The 24,100-nt window shown below is 51.1% G+C and overlaps 1 protein-coding gene across 2 annotated transcripts in view; it reads right to left on the bottom strand.

The window, feature by feature from the left end:
• Positions 1-24,100, bottom strand: part of USP34 (ubiquitin specific peptidase 34) — a 2,681,755-nt gene that overhangs the window by 1,638,514 nt on the left and 1,019,141 nt on the right. For both annotated transcript variants that reach the window (XM_078649291.1, XM_078649292.1), the window contains exon 38: positions 14,475-14,579. In XM_078649291.1, coding sequence (XP_078505417.1) covers positions 14,475-14,579 — 105 coding nt within the window. The remainder of the gene's footprint in view (positions 1-14,474; positions 14,580-24,100) is intronic.

Below are 24,100 nucleotides of genomic sequence, written 5' to 3'. Positions count from 1 at the left end.
GGCCCCAGCAGTGGCTCCCCCAGCTCCTCCGTTCCCACCCCCCACATTACACTCAACAAAGCTTGGGAAAACATAAGGACAGGGAAAAAAAACTGTAAAAAACAACAACCAACAGCGGGCTAACCCCACGAAAATACCAAAAGGGCAGTGGCGGAACGGGCCACCGTCCATACTCTCAAGAGAGAGGAACATTCCTACTTCGTTTAAGGGGCAATGCGCGCTAAGCACAAGTTCGGCAGGATGGATATGTAGTCAGTTTAGGGGTAGCAGGCCGCTTCCCTGAGCCATACAATACAGGACAATAGTGGCCGCCCTCTGCGGTCCAGTGCTCCAAGTTGTCCAGCCTGTGTGCGATCAGGCGCAGATGCGTGCTAAAAGGCCACCCCTTCAGTGCCCTCCCAGCCTACCACTAGCGCCATAAGGGCAGTACTCACTGTTCCAGGCGTCCATAGTTCGATCAGCTGGCAGGGGGGGTGGGATGCGGCCCCAGCAGTGACGAGCGCCGATCGCACACCATCGTCCAGGTGGCCACTGCCAACCCTTCCCTCGTCATGTCTGGGCCAGTGCAGACATCCCCCATAGGATCAGTGGATCAGGTCAGAGGTTTGCGGCGTGACGATGGGCAGTTCCATCGAGATCTGTGAGTTCGGGATCCCGTATATGGCCTCGTCGTCGTCGCTAGGTACCGGCTGTTGGTCGTCCTCTTGGGTCGCCTCACGGGGGGATGAGTCGCTTATTTGGGAGACCTTCCGTAGCGCGTCGCGCTGTTCACGGAGCATCTGGTCCAGCGTGGGGGAGAGTCCCACCCCCTCCTCCGCGGGTCGAGACTGTTGGGTCCTGTGCCTTCGGCGTCGTCGCGGTGCTCGCGGCCTGGTCCTTGTCTCACCTCCGCGAGAGTCCTTCGGTGCCGTGTCCGTGCCTCCGTCCAGCCACTCGTCGGCCTCCTCGGGTGTGTTAAAGAAGTAAGTGCTGTCTCCCGCCACCACTCTCAGCCTGGCAGGGAATAGTAGGGAGTACTTGAGGCCCGCGGTGCGTAATCTCCCCTTCACTGCCATAAAGTCATGTCTCTGGCGCTGCACCTGGATGGTGTAGTCGGGGAAGAACATGATTGACGCGTTGTCTATGCGCACCTCGCCCAATCGCCGTGCCTCTCGCAGCACCGTGTCTCTGTCCCTATAGTTCAGTATCCTGAAGAGCAATGGCCTTGGGTTGGTGCCGGTGGTGTAGGGTCTCGATGGCACCCGGTGTGCGCGCTCCACGACGAAGTGTGGTGACAACGAGCCTTCGGGCAAAAGCGTCCGCAGCCAGTCTTCCACGTGTTCGGCCGGGCGGGCCCCTTCCCATTTCTCCGGAACCCCCACAAGGCGAATGTTGTTGCGTCTCGCCCTCCCTTCCGCGTCCTCAGCCCTGTCCTCCAGGAACTCCACTCTGTTCAGGAGGTCCTGCACGCGTCTGTCCGTCTGGGTGACCTTGGGCTCGATCTCCTGCACTGCGCCTTCCAGGGTCTTGGTTCGGTCGGACAATTTTCTATGGTCATCGCGCAGGAGGGTCAGGTCTACTGCGACCCCGTCGATTTTGGACTCCAGGGAGGTTCTAGTTTGCTGGAGGGACTGCTCCATCCGTTCCACCGCTGCCAGCACGCTGTCAAGCCTCGCAGCTAGTTGCTCGGCGGCCATTTTGTGCACCTGTCTGTCCGTCTTCCCCTTCGGCTGGGCCCCTCCAGTCCCAGTGCGGGTCCGCACTCCCCCTGACATGTGCGGGTGGCGCCTGTCCCGCAGGGTCGGCCCCTGGCGTTACTCCAGTGACGATGCCCCCTAAGGTGCTGTGTTCCTGGGTTGTGGCCCCGCTAGTGCTGGTTGGTCCCTCAGGTTAGGCCGTCGTTGTTGTCTCCCAGTGTGGGAGGCCCTCCTGCGGGTGGTCTTGTGTGGGGGCCTCGGCGCAGGCGGGGGGGTCCTGTCCTCTCCCTCGCCCGCGCTCGTCCCTGGTGGTCCGCGGCCGCGCCGGCTGCCCTCCGGAGCGCTGGTATGTGCGGCCCTGTCACTCCGCCCTCAGTTAAAGTGGGGGCCGGGGGGGCCAGCACTGTGCGTGAGTTCGAGGGGTCCAGGCACCGCAGACGGGGCCGGTCACCAGTTCCGGCCCGGGTCACAGCCTCTCATGTGCCTCGCCGATCCTCAGGCAGTGATGATCCTCGCGGGGGGGCCCCGCAGGTGGGCCCGGCGTGTAGCACACCGTCGCGTGCCTCCGTCCCAGGGGGGGGCGGCCAGCCCGCCTCTGGCAGTGGTGTGGCAACCAGGCGAGGGGAGGGGCGGTCTGTCGTACTGTGGGCCCTGGGGCCGCAATGTCCGGGCTGTCGCCCCGTGTGGGCTCCTCTATGGTGGTGGGCGCAGGAGGGACTCACCGGGTGGCACCGATGGTTGCACAGTAACTCGGAGAGGGGCCCCCGCTGGTCGGGGCCGCCACTTCACCGGCGCCTCCCCGGTGCCCCAGGCGTGTCTTCAGGAAATCCAGGGAGCCCGCCAGCTTACTTGGCAGTAGTCGCGCGGCGGCCGCGATGTGGGGGCTGGGGTCCCGTTTTCCGCTTGGCCCGGGCCCTCCGCTGGAGTCCTGCTGCAAAACAAGGCGACCACCGGGCCACCGGAGGTTGCCCACAGCGCGGCAGCAGCCGGCCAGGGGGCCGTGGACTGTGTGGTGCGGCCTACCAGTTGGGGCCTATGAGCTGGGCCCAAGCCTCGGTCCCTCGTAGTTGCCCCGCCGGCCAGGTGTCATTGGGTCCCGCAGGAGGTCCGCAGGATAGGTCGGGGTCAGCCTCGTCGGAGCCCCGAAACAAAAGTCGGCCAGATTGCCGAGGAGAGCACCGGGAGGGTCCGCCAGCAGTTTCGGGCGGCTAGGATTAAATGTGGCGGAGAAACGGCTCAGGGAAGGGGAGCTTAGCACGGAGCTCTACCCTAGTGCGTCCTCCGCCATTGCGTGCTTAGCCACGCCCCCCCATGAAACGTTTGATAAGATTATATTTTTGGTGGCCAGGAATGGAGAGATTTATTGATATAACTGTCAGGGAATGCAGTGAATGTTGTGATAGTGATAAAATGCTGAAGGTACATGTTCCGCCTCTCAGGCCCTTTAAATGGTCTCAAGTTCCTTGGAATAAGATTGCTTTTGATATTTCTGGTCCTTTTTCTATCTTACCTGAGACTTCTCGCTTTGCTCTAGTCATCATTGATTATCACTGGAAATGTCCTGAGGTCAAATTTGTTACTAAGGCTACTACAAATGTGCTGTTATTAGTTTTTTTTAGAGAGGTTTTTGCACGGGAGGGATGTCCTGCCACATTAATTTCGGATAATGGTGTACAGTTGGTTTCTGCTGAGATGGAGAATTTCTTGAAGACTTGTCAGATCAAACATATTCGCACATCTCTTTATGAACCTCACGAGAACGGACAGGTTGAGCGTTTTAACCGAGTGTTGAAGGGTTTTGTCGCTGATGCAGTTAAACAAAAAGGAAATTGGTTGAATGTGGTTAGAGAAAAATTATGGACCTATGGGATCACTCCCCACACCACTACGGAGATTAGTCCTTTTAAACTACTCAAGGGCAGGGATCCAGCTTCAGATATTTGTCCGTGGTGGTTTAAGGAAAAATGTAAGGATGTTGTAGAGAACAAGGTTGATATTCAAGAAATTGCCAATAGAGTTCTTTGTAAGCAGGATACAACTTCTTCATGGTACAACAGTAGGTGGAAGACAAGGGAACATGATTTAGAAGTTGGTGATTGGGTCAGGATTCTTAAACCATCTTGGGTTAGCAATGGCATGAGTAAATATGGTAGATCCATTCAAATAAGAAAAGTGTTCAGGAATACTGTTGTTACCCAAGATGGTAGGGTTTGGAATTCAAAGAACATTGTTAAATGTCCAGTACAAAATACCAACCAATCTCAGGATAATTTAATTTGTGACAGTAAGTTTAGTCATGAACCTAAACATGATTCTGTGGCATCAAGAATCAAAAACAATGTAAGGGTTAGAAATAGACCAATTACTTTGCGAGATTTTGTATAAATGTGTTGCTTCCAGTTCTTCCTGTTTTCTCTTTTTGTTTTTTTTTAATAGGGGAGATTTGTTATATTCCTTTAGCTAACCTTAACACATTAATTGTATGCACATTAGTGTATCTCTTTAAGGTATGAGACTTGTTATGTTTCTGTGTTGGTTTATGATTCTAAACAGAGCTTTGTTAATGTAGCATTCTGTACTGGAAGGCAGTTGTATCCTGCTGTCATCCTGACAGGATCTATGCTGTGCTATTACATCAATAAATCTTTTAAATACCTTTTGGACCCGATTCTTACAATATGGTCGATTGACATACTCCAATTACTGTGAAAGCGAGGCCATTGGACATAGAGTGTAGAGAGTTAAAAGCGGGACAGCAACCAGCTGACAGATCAACCTTTATACCCTGGGGGGATCAAAATGGATATATTGTGGCAAGAGTTACGAATTTAAATAACAATGCGAGTAGTGTTAGGGATAACATAAATACCCCTTGTAATTCGCCACTACCATTAAGGGAAGTTAATAAGGATAAAAATGGCACTGGTAACTATCATCGACACAACAGTGACCTTTGCGTGCTTCCCGCTCATCTCCAATCCGTTGAAGTAGGCAAGATTGATAATGTCACAAGTAAAACTACGAACAAGCGTGATATTATCACGTTTTTATCATGGAACGTCGCGGGCCTAACTAACAAGTTTAAGGACCCCGGTTTCTTACCATTTATAGAAACCTTTGATATTATTTGCCTGCAGGAATGTTGGGAACGAGAGGGCAAACATATAAATGGCTTTCGCACATTCCACACCCCTGCAGTAGTGTCCGCAAGCGGCAGAAACAAAGGGGGCCTCTGTATTTATATTTCTAATAAACTAATAGTGACTGATGTTAAAATTAGAGCCATCTCTGTTTATTACCAGCACTTGGAAGTGAAAGTGGGGAAAAATCAAAACCAAGCCATTAATCTGATTAACTTTTATAATAATATCCCAAAGACAGAGCTGGTGAAAGTCTCCGAAGAAATGTTGCAAGGCCTAATGAATTTGGATGATAACAGGCCTGTGGGGAGATGTACGCTATGGATGGGTGACTTTAATTGTTTTTTGTGCCCTAATAGTAATACTGGTGCCTGTGGTATGGCGAACACAAGAGGGGATGCCTGTACTCATTTTTTGCAAACACCCACTGGGAATTCTTTTAATAATCTGCTATGTCATTTAGATTTGGGTTTTGCAAATGAACTTTGTTCTCCACAGATTCCATTTGCTCCAACCTTTAACGGGAGAGGTTGTAACTCCGTGATAGACTTTGCACTGGTTTCTAATAGTCACTCCTGCCATATCCTGAATTTTACTATAAGTGATATGTCAATGAGTGATCATTTTCCCATTAGTTTTTCATTTATTACTACAGGAGGCAAAGGGACGGATTCTGAATTATTTGATAATTTGTATAGCTACAGGATATGTTTGGCCAAGAAAAAATGGTTATTCCATCAAATGGAATAAAGTAGAGCCAGCCAACTTTTTCTAAGTCTTGTTAAAATCCAAACACAAAGAATTTAATACATGCCTCACAGATAATAAGGAGTCTACGGAGGTAACAACAGCCTTCTTAAGCATTACGGAGGAAATTTGTAATACCCTTACAGGGAAGAGGAAGAATAACTCACCTAGGGAACATGGTTGGTTTAACGCGGAGTGTAGCAAAACACACTCGCATCTTAAGAAAATACTTAAGTGTAAACCAAAAAGAGCTCAAGAAGTCAGGGATGCAAGATCCATGTATTATAGAGCGATCAAAAATCGCAAGAGAGAATTAAAACAGGAGGCATGGGAGTCCTTACATCAAGCCTGTCAGTTAAAAGACAATATAGGATTTTGGAAGGCAGTTAATGCCCCCTTTTTCATAGATAGAAAAACTGACAATATAGAAGTGGCAATAGATGAGGGAACCTGGGTTACGTACTTTACAGAATTATATAAAAAAGAGGCCCTACCAGCGAGCTTGAACAATGAAACCCAGGGGATGGTAGAGAATAGCTCCCAAGGTTTGTTTCCAATTGCAATTGTTTTCGCACTCCAAGAAGTCGAACTCGCAATAGCAGAGAGTGCGGCTGGGAAAATGGCGGGTCCGGATGGGGTCCCAGTGGACATATATAAGCATAATGTTAACATCTGGGGGCCCCTCCTCACAAATGTTCTAAATGTCTATAATGAAATTGGGTTTCCCAATACATGGCAAGAGGCCATTGTGGTCCCGATATTTAAGAAGGGTGACTGCAATGACCCAAAATGCTACAGGCCGATTTCACTGCTGGACTCCTTGATGAAGGTGGCAGGCAGGATTGTTTTAAATAGATTACATACATGGGCAGATGAGGGAGGTCTACTCTCAAAATTTCAATATGGTTTTAAAAAGGTACTGGGAACGGTCGAACAAGGACTTAATTTAGCGATACTCACAGGTAAATATGTGAGTGCAAAAAAGGATAATGTTTACCTGACATTCATTGATTTAAGTTCGGCGTTCGACTGCCTGGACCATGAAACGTTATGGCTTACACTATTAAAACTTGGTCTGGACTTAACCCTGGTTAATTGTATTAAAGAATTATATCGGGGGGCTGGTGCTAAGGTAAGGTATGGGAATAATGGTGAATGTACCGCCAAATTCCCCATTAGCAAAGGAGTACGTATGGCAGGGGTGCATATTAGTCCCATTTTTATTTAATTTATATATTAATAGTGTGGCATCCCAGCTTATTGCCGATAGACAGGACCACCCCCAGATTGGAGACCACCCAGCGCCTATCCTATTATACGCAGATAATGCGGTGATCATGTCTAGGACGCAGGAGGGTCTGCAGAGAACGCTTACTATTTTTAATAATAATTATATGGTTGCTAGAGGGTTAAAAATTAATGCCAGTAAAACCTTTAACATGTGCTGTACGACCAAGAAAAGATCCCAGTGTAACATGTTCCTATCAAATATAAAAATAGAGACAACGAGCATGTTTTCTTATCTGGGTATTGTTTTTAACAAAAAGGGGACATGGTGTTCGGCAGTATAGTCACGGAAGTTAGCTTTTTCCAGTGCTATTGGAGCAGTAAAAAGCTTTGCGAATAGGCTGGGGGGTCGCCCTGTCCAGGTCCTTCTGGAAATCTATAAATCAAAATGTTTGTCAACAGCGACATATGGCGCGGGAATTTGGGGGGTTGCGGACTGACGCGACATCCAACTATGCGAGAACGCATTCCTCAGGTACCTCCTAGCCGTCCCGAAGTCCACCTCTACATACGTGTGCCATAAGGAACTGGGTTTGGGTTACATCTCTGACCTCATTAAGGTCAGCCCTGTTCTATTGTGGCACAAATTATGGGTGTCTGAGGAAACTGGACTTAACAGGGAAAACATTTTAGACTGCTTAAAACTACAGGGGCACTAGGAATATATTGGCTGAAATATGTGAAGGACTTTTTGACAGAGATCGGCCACCTGGAATTCTTCAACTGCCCAATGAGTATAGCATCTATGTCAAGGAACAATTTGAAAGAATCCTTTCTCCGTATTTTAGAAAATACACGTTGGAAGTAGGAAGGTAAAAAAACATCAGTCCTGGAGAATCAACTAATCCTGCAAGGATAGGGCCTGCAAAAATATCTCGTTTTAACACAAAGCAGTTAGGCACGCATGTTATTAACACGCTTCAGGGGGGAAAGCTTTTTCAGACTGCTAACCTTTCTAGAGATTAATTTATGGTCAACAAACCTGATTGCGTGTCCATGCGATGACACTTCTGCACAATCTACTCTCTATTTTACGTTGTTTTGTAAATTTTATAGTCTCCTTAGGGAAAAATATTTATTACTCCTATTGAGAAAATGGGGTCTGAAACAGTGTAGACCTGCCCTCTTAAAATTGAAAATGATGGAAGATGAAATGACCATGCATTTGATGTACATGTTTTTAAAAAATACCATTAGACACAGACTGTCCATGAACTGATGTCACCTTGTTGCTGCTTGTGCTTTTTCTGCCCTTTGCACATTGTACTTAGGTTTTTTTTAATGTGCCATAAGTGGACGTATATTTAAAAAAAAAAATGAATGTATTTTTGTGCTTTTGTGATTTTCTGTGTATAAAATCGAATAAAGCTACATTTGAATTTGAATATATTTTATATATACCTTGTGTGGTTCTCCTTTCATTTGATCATTCAAGAGGTTATAATCTGGTAAACTAAGCTGCTTTACACTCCTTCAAGACTTAGCCTGAAGGCTGCTCTCCATAGCTACAACTAGGATAGCTTTCAGTAAGGGTTGTCTTTACACCTATCATCAATAAGGGTTGTTTGGACTGGTGCAAGGTGTCCACTATAACTAATGGACAGCATATGCCAGGCCAACTTCTCACAAAGAACACATCGGGGACCCTGTGGCTTCCAATCCAAACCTTCGGTTTGGCAAAGATGTTGCAGGCTCGGGAAGGGAGACTTCCTGGAGGTGGCCACTAGCTGGAGAGATAAGTTGGGTTCTTAGGGGATGCCTGGACACTGTTGGTTGGGCCAACCAAGGCCGTGGGGCGTCGGGTGCAGGGGTGTCCTTTGGTATCCGGCTTTTTTACTAGCTCCAGTTGCGGTCAGGGGGACACTTCAGGTTGAGGCTGCAAGCGTCATCTTGTAGCATGAGGGAGGTCGGGATCACACCCACACACAGTACCCTAGGGCTTGCTGGAGAAGGGAACTAGAGGCTAAGGGGGGTTCAGGGTCAGATGGCCTCCAAACCTAGTATGCACACACCAAAGAAGCTACCCTGAATAAATCTCAGATTCCATACACAAGAGCAAGCACTCTACACATAGTTCAGTGGGGTGCTGGACATCTCAAAAAATGAGAAGGATTGTCCTCACACACCACCAGGTGTCATGCTTCATCATTGCCATTCCTCGCACTCTAAAAACTGCGTTTGAGAGAGCGGGCCTACACCTGAAGACAGGATGGCACTTCTAAAAGCTAAGTGGGGGCCTGTGATAAACTGAAAGGTTAAAAAACAATGTAAACACCAAAATTCATTCATTTATTAGGTACTTACTTGATGTTGGGATTTCTTGAAACCTGTGATCAGGGACTAAGTTGCCCCATGGGAAGGAGGGTTTGAGGGACCCCTGTAGTCACACTTGACTCAACCTTGAGGCTGCACCTGCTGAGGGCTGGGTGGCAAACGACTTTTGGCTTCCATTCTGAGGCCGGAATGAGCCAAGTCCGCGCAGGACGGTGGTGGAGAAACAGTTGGCGTGACTCAAAATCCCTTCTACTACCACTAAAGGGGCGTAAGCTAGAATGGCGACGGGGTGTTACTGAGAGGCCCAAGGATCTGGCCGTAGGACGAGAGTCCTTGAAGCGCTCCTTGGCTGAGTCTTTCTCTACAAAGAGACGTGAACCGTCAAAGGGCATGTCTATCAGATTAGCCTGGACATCACCCGAGAAGCCAGATGTTCTTAGCCAGCTGTGGCGCCAAAAAGGCCACTGTTGACGAACCTGTTATGCCCTATGAGTCAGTTGTGTCAAGGACACACCGAATGGTGAATTTTGCTGCATCACTCCTATCCTTCACCACCTGGGAAAGTACAGCCTGGGCCTCCTCCAGACCTGTGGCAGCACTTGCACAACGGTCAACAAAGGGAGTGGGAGAAACAGCCCTTTAGCATACAGTATTTACTGACCGCAATGTCAGTCTGGTGGAAGAAAACATCTTCTTTTTAAGGACCTCTGCTGCCTCCTTACCACCATGGTATAAGAAGCCCACTCCTCCATAGTCACAGTCGGCGGAGACAGCATGGCAATATCTGGTGATGTATCCAGTTCCTCATACCAATCCATTTGTTCTACATATACATTCTGGTGTTCTAAAGGGTCCATAGACCCCCTCCCAGGCCCCTCCCGTGGCTCAGAAGTAATAAAAATAACCAGGCGACTATATAGAACCTCTGCATTCTGCAGGCGCTGGAGTCTGCGTCTAAGAACGCCGATCCAACTCTGAATCATCAGGAATAAGGATGGGGATGGGATGGCAGCGACAGTGGGCGCCTTCAGTGCTGAATGCACAGACATAGGGTCTGCGCCGGGGAAGGTCACATTAGCACAAACGGCGTTGTTTGGATTCCGGGATCGGATCCATGAGGCCCAAACGGCACCGTGGCCGGAGCAAACGGTGACCAATGCAATGGGGCCCCTTCTGATCCGAAGGCTCACCAGAGGGATCGGCCCACTCAAATATACGATGCATGGCATCATAAAATTATTTTGAACGGGGACGCTCCGGCTCCCAGAAATGGAGGGAAGTGCGGAGTCGACCCTGGCTTCGGCTCGACAGAACAGCGCCTAGAGCATCAGTGCTTGTAAGAAGGTAGGATCCGTCTAGCATGGTTACTCCCAGCTCCCTTTTTGCCTGGTGTCAATGTGTTTTTGACTAATCTGACTGGGATCCAGCTAATCAGGACCCCAGTCATTGTGCTTCCTCCCTAAATTGACTATGGTAAGTACTCTGGTACCACCACAATTGGCTACTGGTGTACCCTTGTAAGTCCCTAGTATATGGTACTAAGGTACTCAGGTCATAGGCACACCTAGGGTCTCCCATGGGCTGCAGCATGTATTATACCACCCATAAGAGACCACTCAAACAGTGACTACAGGCCTGCCATTGAAGCCTTTATAAGCTGGTGTTTGCACCATGTATAACAGATATAGGTTTTCGTATATATGGGAGATAACACACTTAAGGCAGGTCTTTCAATCCTGGAGGCTTGGTTATAAGTATGAGGGTGCCCTGCATGAGCAGGGCACCCCCTACAAACCCCAGAGTCGATTCTCCAGGGTGAGTGCGGACAGACGCTTTTATACATGCATCACTACGCGATGGCTAACTACATAGTGGAGTGCCGAACCTGGGCATGTTTGGTATCAAACATCTTTGAATCATACCCCAACACTGATACCGGTGTTGAAGGTATGATTCCATGCACTGCAGGCCTCCTCCAGGAATCCCTCAGTACTGGTAACATCTTCCAGGGTCTGCCAGCTAACTAATGCTGCTGCTGTCAACCCCAGACATAATTCAGCACTCCTGCTGGTGAGCTGAGGTTGAGCAGGGGAAGGTAGGTTTCCTGTCATATGGAGGTGTGACCACCTCACCAGACAGAACTTAGTGTATTGAGCTGGGGTGGGGGTGCTTGCCAGCACCACCAGACTGCTTTGAAGGGCACATTTGGTGCCCTTCTTGCACACAAGTTAGAACCAGTTCTGGGAGCCCTTGGCTTTTGCTCTGGAGTAAAACTGGACAAAAGACAGGGGAGTATCCTCTCATATGTCCAGCCCCTCCTCTGGGAGGGACCCCTGAGACGTCCTAACCCCTTTCTTTCGGTATAAAAGGACTTACCTGTGGGTGGGTCCTCAAATTCGCAGCGGGACTAGACTCAAGCCTGAAACTACGTGACTCTTCAACCGTCTAGACACTTGACTTCGCCTGAAACCGAGACTGTATAACGGAACACTCCGCCTGCTCTAGCTCTCGCTGTTCTGCAAGTTTTTTTCGTCCTCCGTGTCCTTGCTTCGCACAGGATCTTCAACAGACCTGTGGGCAACAAGTACACCCAAAGTAATCTCCCTTGGAGTGCATCTTCAGGCACCGCAACAAAGCTCACCAGTCTGTTGCTCCTGAGGTCCCACGGACTTCAAAAGGCTCAGAAACACAGGTGGTGGTTCTGTAACTCACTTGAGGCCTGACCTGTCCTCTCTGCAATTTTGAGGCCAGTATCCATCATCGAAACAGCTGGGACCGAAACCTGTGCACCACGTTGACTTGCTTTTGCCAAGGTTTGTGGGCTCTGCACTCCAGAAACCTTCGGGCTACAAGAAGCTCCCGCCTCCAGCATCTCTTCCTGCCAAGATCAAGGTCCTCACCACGTCATCTGCACCATTGGCCTTCATCTTTGGTGAGCTGATCGAGGTCTTCTTGCAAATCATGTCCCTGAGGGTCCTCTCAAGTGCCTTCTCCTGCTTCAGCGGGATCCCCTGCTTGCTTGGGACCTGCTCTGACTCTCCTGCACTGGGTGAGTCCCTCAGACCTTGCTGATCCAAACGTTGCCTTCATCATTTTCCATGTCTGTTGCTGCTGCCAAGGCTTGTTGGTGCTCCCGCCGGACACCGACCCCCTGGTTCTCGACTTCCGACGTGGGACAGCTCGTGAACGGTTCCTAGTCTTCTTCAGCATCGCATGGACCTCACAGCTTCAGCGACCAGGTCACCGTAATCACTCCTGCATATTATGTCATCAGTGGACATTGCTCCTATGTGCCTCCTCGTCACCTCTGAGTGGCATAAACTCGGTCACCTCTGCTTGCAGGTTCTTTTATTCAAGAATCCACCCTTTGATTCCACCGGACTCTTGCACAGTCTTCGCCAGCAGCATCTTTTCTGAAGCCTTCCATTGTGGTCTACGGCAGCTTCCGACGTCATTTCGCACCTATGCATTAGGCTTCCGTGTTGTAGGTATCCTTGTTCCTGGGGGTATCCACGGCTGGGGTGGCTCTCCAACCTTACGTCTTCCATGGGATTTCTTCGGGGTCCACTGGGAAGGGTCCTTCATCGCCAAAACTGTAACTGTGGCTTTCCAGTTGACTTCTATTGAGTATGCAGCTGTGTTTCCACTCTGCACACAACCTCCATGAGGTTCCTGGGTACTTAATTTGGATGGTTCATTGAGTCCCCAGCTCTTCAGAGTCTACTGAACCAAGTCCCGACTTCAGTCGCAGTTCGCATTTCACTTTCTTAGTTTATGGTATGTTCTGCCCCTTGAGACCACTGTGTATTGTGCTTACTTACCTTTATACAATTTAAGTGTTGTGTGTATTAGTGTTGATACCTATGGGTAGGAGATATACCAATGAGTTAGTGAGTGTTGTATAATAAATAGATATTTTTATAAATACACTGTGTGGTTCTTTTTTATTTAATCTACACTAAGTGATTAGATCTGGTAAAACAAGCTGCTTTACACTCCTTAACTAAGCCTGAAGGCTGCCCTCCACAGCTACCACATAGATAGCTTTCTTTGGTTGTCTAAGACAACTAAAATGACTATAAAAGTTTTCTGGATTAGTGCAAGGTGTTTCACTTAAATGAGCATGCAACATGTACTAAGCCAATCTCATGCAGTGCTCCTTATAATGTTCATCTACGGTCGACAGCCGAGGCGAAGATAAAGTCCACTTAGATTACTTTTTTCTTGCGCCTCTTACCCAAGCGTCTTGAAGACCTCGAGTGGGAGGAAGAGGACTTGGGGCTTCGGGAGCAGTCCGCAACCTCCTCCTCTTCAATCGAGACCAGGATCTCTACAGTCTCGCTGGTCGGTATCGACTGCCGGGATCCAAAGAGCTTCAGAGCTCACTCCTGCACGGCCTTCAGAGCCATGGCCTGACAGTCCTAGCACGACTTTGAGTCACGGTCTCGCTCGAGACACCAGAGACAGACCAAAGTGGGGATCAGTTACTGACATGGCACAATGGCAGACCTCACACGGTTTAAACCATGTCTTTCCAGTAAACATCCCTCGACACACACAAACATTTGTGGTTGACAAAAAGTCGAAAAAACTTGTCAAAAGGAGACAGAGGGGTAGCTCTTCTCCGGATCAGCGCTTAACTGGCACCGAAAGAAAAGAACTGACATCTGCGCTGCTCCTATACAGGTGAGCGCCACGTCATAACCAATGCCAAATGGAGCCAGCGACAGAGCTCAAAGGGTACTGCTCGTGCAAAAGTTTCTGGATCCAGCCTGACGCCTGGGAAATTCAAAGGTAAGGAACCTGCAATTAGAAGTCTCTATCAGAAAAGCAACAGATCACACCAAACATCTAGGCCATTTGAAACCTCCACACACTTGGTTAACTGAATTGCTTCAATTCCTCAGGGTTTACCTTTCTCAGCATAAATATCAGTTCTGGTTCACAGGCGGTAAACTTCGCTTAGGGACATGTCAATGAATTGGGGGCCTCTTTGGGGATGAAATTGTGCACAAAATTGTGCACGAGTGCTATACTTATTTCTAGTTAATAACATACAAATAACTAATTGGAGTAATTTACCAACATACATGACAATGAACAAAAGTCAAAAACATCCATAGTCCTATATAATATGCACACAAAGATCAACAGGAGAAGAATAGGAGGAAAGGTATTGGAGGAACCAGTGAAATGTTCCATGTCTCCTGTTTTTCATGTTACTGAGCTACTGTATCCTGTCCACTAAATCACAAAACAAACTCAAGAGCAGTCTGAATAGATTAGGCATATTTGTAAACAAGTAGCACCAATGAACATTGATGGCATGATAAATAAAAAAGTAACAAACCTGACTAGCATCCTTTACATGTATGTTATCTATCAGTTTACACAGTAACCAAAAATATTCTTTGCACCCAGTTCGAAAAAGTGGCTCTTCCTCAAAATCATCTACCTGTGAAAAGAAAAAGTACAAATTATAATTTTGTCTGCAACAGCAATGCACTTTCAAAAGAGTAGAATTATCTTTAGCACACCTATTAAAACTTTAAGCTATCTTGTCAAATAACTGCTTGGTTAAACATTGAAACGTGATGCAGCAGAGTGAGTAATCCACTGGATATACATAGATTAGATGAACAAGTTACTTGTGGTGATGATCTTTCTCGTAGAGACTACCTAGCAGTAGATTCCTCACGTTTTAAATATTCCAGAGGTGTCAGACAGGATCTGGAAAGTTTTCATCAGTACTTCTGTGCACCGGTAGGTGGCCAGTGCCGCTCTGCAAGGATGATGATGTACTCCGGTAATGGACATGCAGCGCTCATATAGGCGCCACTACCACATTGTGACATCAGCTGTTTATGAGATTGTTTGCAACCACAGATGCAGAGTCCCAAAAGAAAATTAGTGTGACCGGTGTGCAGATTCCTAGACTTGGTTGAGTATCAATGGAGAGGCCCACAGAAGAAAAGAGGAATAATGATAAGGGGGGGGGGTGGGAATCTGTGGCTCGAATCTCGCCCAGAAAGAGCGTTACCGAAGGTAAGTAACTTGTTCTTCTAATGCACAAGTTACTTACCTTCGGTAACGATATATCTGCAAGAAACATTAGTTAGTGTTAGATTCCTTACCTTAGAATATCCCCAGGCGTCAGACTGGATCCGGAAAGTTTTCGTCAGCAGTACCCTTGCGCGTCGGTAGGCGTCGTCCTACGGCTCCGCGTCCATCGTCGGCGTCGTGATCGCCGGAATGACGTCGCTGGAGTACTTAGCCGCTGCCCTCGCGCGCTGACATCAGTTCGGTACATAGCTTTCCGCTCCAGGAATGCAGAGCCATGCAAGAAACCAACACTGGTGCCATGAAACTAGGGCCATGACAAGGAAAGTCCTTAACCATAGAACGGGGAGGATGGGTGGGGCGGTAAGGAATCTAACACTAACTAATGTTTCTTACAGATATATCGTTACCGAAGGGAAGTAACTTGGGCATCTGATAGAAACACGTTTGTGTTAGATTCCTTACCTTAGAATAGATACCCCAGCAATACCAACCCCGGTGGTGGGTCTGCAAATCAAAATCACACCAGAAAGTCCTGGAGAACTGAACAGCCAAAGAAGCCGTCTCTCTGGACTTGGCTGTCCAGGCAGTAATGCTTGGTAAACGTGTGCAGCGAGGCCCACGTAGCTGCCTTACAAATGTCCTGCAAAGGGACTCCCCGTCCCAAGGCAGAAGAAGCCGCCGTGGCCCGGGTGGAATGGGCACGCAGCCCCACAAGAGGTTCCTTTTTAGTCAAGGAATAACAGATCTTAATGCACAAAACGACCCACCAAGAGATGGTCCGCTTGTGCACCGCTCATCTCTTCTTAGCGCCCACGTAACCGACAAAGAGTTGGTCGTCCACCCGGTACTGTTGTTGCGGTTCAGGTAAAAAGAGAGCGCACGTTTGGGTCCAGACGGTGGAGCCTCTCTTCCTCTTTCGAGGGATGCGGAGGCGAAAGAAGGTGGGCAAGGTAATGGTCTGGCCGATGTGAAAGGCAGTAACCACCTTGGGTAGAAAAGAAGGTCGAGTCCTCAGAACAACTTTGTCCGGATGGACAGAGAGGAAATGAGGCTTAGAAGGAAGAGCTCACTCTTCTGGCAGAAGTGATGGCCACCAGGAAAGCAGTCTTTAGAGTTAGAAGACGTAAAGGACAGTTATGGAGCGGCTCAAAGGGAGCACACATCCGGTAGGTTAACACCAGATTCAAGTCCCACTGAGGCATTACAAAGGGAACAGGAGGAAACGTGAGTAATGCCTTTCAAGAATCTATTTACAACAGGGGACTTGAATAGAGAAGGCTGATCAGGAAGCCTCAAGAAGGCTGAAACGGCTGAAAGATATCCCTTGATAGTGCACAGAGCAGAGCCCTGCTGGGACAGGGAAAGGAGAATGAAGAGAACCTTTGAAAGAGGGGCAGATAGGGGATCCACAGCCTTTGCTGTGCACCATGCCACAAATTTGTTCCACCTGCAGCCGTATAATGTTTTCGTGGAGGGTCGCCTGGCTGCCAGAATGACATCACAGACTTCAGGAGGCAAGTCAAATGGCAACAACTGTCGCCGCTCAATCTCGACGCATGTAGGTGGAGGCTGAACAGGTTCGGTTGGAGGACCGTCCCCTGTTGCTGCGACAGAAGGTCCTCCTGAAGAGGCAGTCGAATCGGGGGATCGATTGACATACTGAGTAGCTCGGGATACCAGTATCTTCATGCCCAATCCGGAGCCACAAGGATGACTTGGTCCCGGTCGCGCCTGATCTTCAGCACTCTGGGCAGAAGTGGTATAGGCGGAAAGGCGTACAACAGACCGCAACTTCACTCGCGACGAAAAGAGTCTCCGAGCGAGTGCCGCTTTGGAAATTCCAACGCATAGAACTGATGACATTACGCGTTCTCTTCGGTGGCGAATAGATCTAACCAAGGCTCTCCCCAGTGCTGAAAGAGATCTTGCTCCACGTCAGAGTTCAGACGCCACTCGTGATCCATCATGCACCGTAGGCTGAGTTTGTCCACACTGGCGTTCAGGGAACCTACCAGGTGATGAACCACCAGGGCGATGCCCTGATGTTCCAGCCATGTCCAGAGGCGCAGAGACACCTGACAGAGGGTCCACGACTCCACCCATCCCTGTATGTTGCAATACCGCATGGCAGTGGTGTTGTCCGTGAACACCTGCACTACACTTCCCCGGAATAAGGGAAGGGATGCCTTCAGTGCAAGCCGGATCGCCCGTAGCTCCAGAAGGTTAACATGGAGCCGGGACTCTGCCGGAGACCAGAGGCCTCTGATCTCCGCCTCTCCCATGTGGCTCTCCCATCCCAAGAGGGACGCGTCCGTCACCACTGTGTGCTCCGGTTTGGGAAGGGAGAGGGATCTGCCACTGACCCAATCGCGGTCCGCGAGCCACCACTGCAACTGTCTCGCAGTGCCCTCCGAGATCAGGACGGGTCGGACAGGTTGCCCTGATGCTGTGCCCACTGGAACTTCAGGTCCCACTGCAGAGCCTACACCTGCCACGATATACCAGCAGGATGCAGGAGGCCACCAGTTCCAGAAGCCGTAGGGTCATCCTTACTGAAACTCGGGATAAAGGCTGAAAGATCGGAATCAGAGCCTGAATATCCTGAACCCGCTGCTCTGGAGGATAAACCCGAAACTGCGCCAAGTCCAGAACCGCTCCTATGAAGAGGAGCTTCTGGGAGGGACTCAGCTGTGACTTCGGCACGTTGATGGAGAACCCCAGCGAATGCAGGAGGTCGGCCCTAGTCTGGAGGTGGGAGACGACTGTTTGGGGTGAGCCCGCCTTCAACAACCAGTCCTCGAGATAGGGGAAGACTGGAACCCATGATCTGCGCAGATATGCTGCGACCACCGCCATCACTTTCATGAACACCCGAGGGGCACTGGTGAGGCCAAAGGGGAACACGGTAAACTGAAAGTGCTTTTGGCCTACCGTGAATTGCAAGTAACGCCGATGGGCCGGCAGGACCGGAATATGGAAATAAGCGTCCTGCAAGTACAACGCTACCATCCAGTCTCCAGGGTCTAGGGCAGCAAAAACTTGAGCTAAAGTCAGCATCTTGAACTTCTCCTTCCGGAGGAAGACGTTAACGCTCCTGAGGTCCAAGATAGGGCACAGGCCCCCTTTGCCTTTCTTGGGAACCAGAAAGTAGTGGGAGTAACAACCACGCCCTACTTCTGAGACAGGAACGCGCTCCATGGCCGTCTTGGCCAAGAGGGCCGTAACTTCCTCCTGCAGAAGTTGCAAGTGATCCCCAGACATGCGGTGGTACTGCTGTGGCATGGCTGGAGGGGTCGTCTCGAAGGGGAGGGAGTAGCCCCGTTGGACGATTTGCAGCACCCACCTGTCCGAAGTGATGGTACGCCAGTGGAGCAGGCGATGGCGAAATCTGCCTCGGACTAGGAAGGCTTTGAGGCATTTGCTGCGGGAGCAGATGTGGACTGACCGACTCTCTGACCCCCTGCTCCGCCACAGCAGAATGCACGTCCGCGACCGCGTTGAGGTTGGTTCTGCGGCCTGTGGCTGGACGAACGTACGGGGGCGCCCCTTCCGTGGCCACGAAAGGAGCGAAAAGCAGAAGTTTGCTGGCACTGGGCCGACAGGCCCAAGGACTTGGCAGTAGCCCTGGAGTCCTTAAAGCGCTCCAGCGCGCTATCTGCCTTGTTGCCAAAGAGGCTACGGCCATCAAAAAGCATGTCCATGAGAGTGCTCTGGACATCCCCTGAAAAGTTGTTGGACCTCAGCCAGGTGTGACGACGAATCGCCACCGTCGTTGCAATCGCTCTGCCCAGCGAGTCTGTAGTGTTAAGTCCACATCGAATGGAGTACCGTGCTGCATCCCGCCCCTCAGCAAGAGCCTGGGCGAGCCGTTTCTTGGCCTCCTCCGGACAGTGGGGCAGCACGTCCACCATCGTATCCCACAGACAGTGGCGTGTAACAGCCCAAAAGGCATGCAGTATTAATGGACCACAACCCTAGAATGACGGAGGAAAACAGTTTCTTGCCCAACTGTTCCAGCCTTTTGGATTCCCGGTCCAGGGGAGCGGTAGGGAATGCGGTTTGGGACGTGGAGGATTGGATGATCAGACTCTCAGGGGTGGGGTGGGTGGGTGTGGTGGGTGGACAGAAAGTAGGGGTCACCCTGAGCTGGGCTGTGGCGCTGGGCCACGTTCCGATCCACAGGAGTAACTGTGGTGGGTGTAGTATTCTCACATGATGTTTCATTCCCTATGTTTATTTACTCTAGCTGCTCAGCCTGTGTGTGTCTACTCTGTATGGAATGTTGGTGAGTGGATCTTCACTAGAATGCCTGGGTGACTGGATGAGGTGTGACAGTTGGTGAGAGGGGCTGAGCAGCTAGCAGGCTGCTCCTGGTGGGGCTGTGAATTACCATCTACAGGACTTTTACCACCTGTTAACTTACTTCTGAATACTTGGTTTACATCATACCAGCGTAGCGTGGTTACTACTGTGGGCTTGGACCAAGTGCCCATCAGAACGTCAGTGAGGGCCTCATTAAACTGCAGCAGAGGCTCCGAAGAGCTTACTGGCGGTTGAAACACCTCGGTGAAGAGGTTAGTCCTCATGACCGCTGCAGGGAGCTCAAGGCCCAAGGCCTTGGCCGCCTTGCGCAGCACCACAGCATAAGTTGCTCCCTCCTCCGTAGCTACGGAAGGAGAAGAGAGAAAACCAGTGCCACGCGAAGTGTCTAGACCACTGGCCTCCCCTAGCCCATCGGCCCAGTCCTGACTTAACTGGCACTGCTGTGCCAGAGGGTCCTCAGACCCCTCCCAGTCCTCCCCTTCATCCGTGTCCTGATAAACAGGCAAAAATGATGGAGCCGGGGAATAGGTGAAAAGCTCACCAGTCAGCGCCGCTCCGACGCCGAGCCCGGGCCAGGACTGAAACCGGGGACGACGTCAACCACGGTTGACACCGGAGGTGGCACCGAGGGGGTCGGCGCCAGCGGGGAGTCGTAAGGTCAACTGGCGTCGACCGGGATCCAGGCCTGGATCCCACGGGGTCCTGCGGCGCCGGGACCGAAGTCACCGGCAACACAGGGCTAGTACCCCCAGTCGGACCCGCGGGCCCGAAGGCACGCCGGCGTGTCTAGACGGCAGAAAGAGTCCTCATGGCCACGAGGAAGTCTCTCATCTGCTCCGGAGTCGCATCGAGTCCAGGGACCGGAGTATGTGGGGCTGGATGTGACTGCGCGGGCCCCGCCGGAGCCGCGTTGGCGGCGCCACCCGAACCCTTGGCCAAGTTCCACGACCGGCGAGGGGATGTTGAAAAGCAACGATGCTTCTACGACTTCTTTTTGCCATGCCTTGACTTACCCGAGTGCAAGGACTTGGATCCAGACGATCGACGATGACTGCGGCTCCGCGACTGGTCCCTTGACTTCCTCCTTGACCGGAACATCGAGCGGCGCTGAGCCGACTTCCAGATCTCGAGGAGCTTACGGGAACGCTCCCGCCTAACCTTCAAAGTCAAGGCCCGGTAGTCGGGGCACGACTTATCATCGTGGTCGGCCCCCAAGCAGTAGAGACACCAGCGGTGGGGGTCGGTAACCGACATCGGTGGGTGACAGGCGTCACACGGCTTGAAACCCGGCATCCCTATTGGCACCAAGAGTCGAGTCGACTCAAAAAAGATGGACAAAAATGTCCAAAAAGTTAGTCAAAAAATGACTATGGGTCCCGGATCTGCGCTTGCTGGCGTGGAAAAAGAAGAACGGACGTCAGCGCGCGAGGGCGGCGTCTAAGTACACCAGCTACGCCATTCCGGCGACCACAACGCCGACGACGGACGCGGAGCCGCAGGACGACGACTACCGACGCGCAGGGGAGGCTTAAACGAAAACTTTTCCAGATCCAGTCTGATGCCTGGGGATATTCTAAGGTAAGGAATCTAACACTAACGTGTTTCTTTCAGATAAAGACTTCTAGCCACCTTTTGAATAAATAAAGCAGTAACTATTTGAAGGTGGGTCTGTAGATTGACTCAAACCACAGAGTCCTGCAGGACCGAGCGGGTAAAAGGCCCCTCTCAGCAAATCGGACTATCCAGACAATAGTGCTTCATTAATGTAAGGAAGGATGCCCATGTAGCAACCTGTCAAATGTCTAGGACAGGGACTCTGTACACTAACGCAGTGGTAGCAGCTTTGGTCCTGGTAATACTGTTATTCTGGAAGCTGCTTTTTAATAAATGGATAGCAGATTATTAATGCAGAGCAAGATCCTGCGGGAGACTGGTCTCTTCTGTACAGACTTATATGTCTGAGCTCCAGAGAACCCTCACAAAGAGCTGATCGTCCAATCTGTGTTATTTGGTACCATCGCGCGATCTATATGGATGCTCAGCCCTCTCTTGGGATCCAACTGATGGAGTCTCTCTGCCTCCTTAGATGGGTGTGGCAAACCCGAATGTGGTGTCACAACTTTAGGTCAAAAAGATGCTTCAAGGGGGGGCGTGGCTAGCAGCCGACGATGGCGGCCGCAGCTTAGAGAGGCTCCCGAGTTACGGCGGCTTCCCACGAAAATCCGACACATTAATCCTGACTTTTTAAGTGCTGGTGGGAGAGGTTCGGACCCGGAGTCCGTGCGGCACCCAACGCTGCGGAATTAAGAACGGTGGCAGCACAGACAAGCTCCGGTAAGCAGAGCAGACGCCGAAGATGCGGAAGGCCTACTGCCAGCCTGGAAGCAGCGGGGTCGCGGTGAGGGAGTGACCGGCCGGAAATTGCCTTGGAGCGGCAGGAGTGCGGCAGGAAGCGTCGGTCGCCGGACGCGCGGTCCGGAGAGTCCGCGACTGAGCCTCCGAGGGCCCGAGGTGAGCGTTGCCCCCCGCGGCGCCTGGAACAGCCGTAAGTCGCAGGTTGCTCTGGTCCTGGGCGCATTCTGGACAGTTAGCAGCGGCGGCGCAGCCGCCATTTTCTCTGCGCCTTACACGAGCAACGCCCAGGCACCTGACGGAGTCTCCCTTATTGGGACTGTACTGGCTCCGGCTCCCGGACCTGTCAAGTGGGGACGGCGGGTCCCTGCGGGGCCCCCTTCGTTACTGTGCCCGACCCCCACACGAGATCCGTGGGAGTGCCACCGGAAGGGAGAGGAGGCTCTCCAACACACCACCACGAAGTCTTCATAGGGATCGGAGATCGAGCGACCGCCTTACTCCTGGAGCCGCGGGCGGTGCCCCTGTGCGGATTGGCGCGCCCCTTGCCAGTACTCCGAGTGGCATACCCTGGGGGCCCCCTGACGGCTGTAGGTCAGTGGGGAGGACTCTTCACCCCCTCGCTGTGGTCTGCGGGCTGTGTCTGCGGCGGGAGCACCTTGCTGGTGCGGACGCGGTCAGCACGAACACTGGTGAGCTGTGAGTCCGAGCGCTGCTGACCTCGCGCACTACCATGTCGAATAGAGGCCCCAAAAACACCTCCACCCAAGCGAAATTGGATAAATTCGCATATGAGAAGCACTCACCGCCCCAGGAACAACGCAAGAACACCGGGAAAGCGGCGGACGCGGAGGGGGCTAAGAAAGCCACGCTTGAGGATGTCCTGGCGGCGTTGGCCCAGGTACAGGCGACAGTCGGGGCGACCGCCACTGAAGTCACCCTGATCCGGGCGGACCTCCAAAAAATAAACGAGAGGGTCAAGCAAGTGGAGGTCGTCACCAAATCGTTGGTGGAAGACGTGTCTGAACTGCAAACATCGGTGGAGCGCCTTCAAGCTGACAACAAACTACTGAGGGACAAACTGGATGACCAGGAAGGTCGCTCCAGACGTAACAACGTCCGAATCCTAGGCGTGCCGGAATCCGAGGACACAGGGGCGATGGACCTCTATGTGGAGGACTTGATAAAAACCCGTCTTCAGCCTAAGGGACTCTCAAACTTCTTTTCGGTGGAAAGGGCCCACCGCGTTCCGGGGGGAAAACCGAAGACAGGGGGCCCTCCGCGGCCTATACTTGCACGACTATTTAATTTCAGGGACCGCGATGCCATTCTGCAGGCCGCCAGGGTAGCGCCCGCCATTCAAATTCAAAATTCAAGACTTGCGTTTTTCCCTGACTACACGTCTGAGGTGGCTAGAAAAAGGAAAACGTTCCTGGAGGTTAAGAGAACATTGAGGGAGAAAGACTTACCGTACTCGATGATCTTCCCAGCGCGTTTGAGAGTTGTTGCGGACAAAAAAGTGTGGTTTTTTGACTCCCCCGAGGCTGCCCGGGATTGGCTGGAAGGTTGGCACACGGTGGGCCGGCACCGCAGGAACCGCGGACCAGATCACAACCGCAGAGACGACAGCAAACATGGTTCGCAAGCATCCGGTCGTGATGAGGGGGCAGAGGACTCTCCCTCCCGTGGAACAGGAGGGGCGGATGGAGAGGGATGACCCTCTCCCCCCAGGATCTACGCTGACCACAACTGCTGACCACCACTTTCATGTTTCAGTTGCTGCACGTGGACACTGGCATGACCTCACCTGAGGCACGCAGGGATGCCGCCTGCTCGGGGAGACACTCTCCCCCCTACACGCAAGTACTTTGGTTGTGGGTTGGGTTAAGCACTCTGCTCAGTTGGGGAGGCGGGCAGTTGAAAGTCCGTTAGGCAGGGAAGCAGGGAGGGGGGAAAGGGGGACGGGTTGTTCTTTTACAGTTGCGAATTTGTTTGTTGGGAACACAAATGTACGGCCAAGCACCACACCATACCACTCGGGGGGCGTACCGAACCACCTGACCCAATTAAGCACGGTATCAGAGAAATGGAATTGCTTTGTAATATTTATGCTAAGGTTGTACCCGTATGGGCATGAAAGTTGTTCCCACTGTTACGAGATGCTCCATTTCATATCCCTTGGTTCCCGATGGCTGACGACGTAACACCGTTAGAGGGACTAGATTCCGTCGATACACA

This window comes from Lissotriton helveticus, chromosome 6 (genome assembly GCF_964261635.1).
Source record: "Lissotriton helveticus chromosome 6, aLisHel1.1, whole genome shotgun sequence".
Classification (NCBI taxonomy): domain Eukaryota; kingdom Metazoa; phylum Chordata; class Amphibia; order Caudata; family Salamandridae; genus Lissotriton; species Lissotriton helveticus.
Note: the sequence above shows the minus strand (reverse complement) of the source record. Positions and strands in the feature narration are given on the sequence as shown.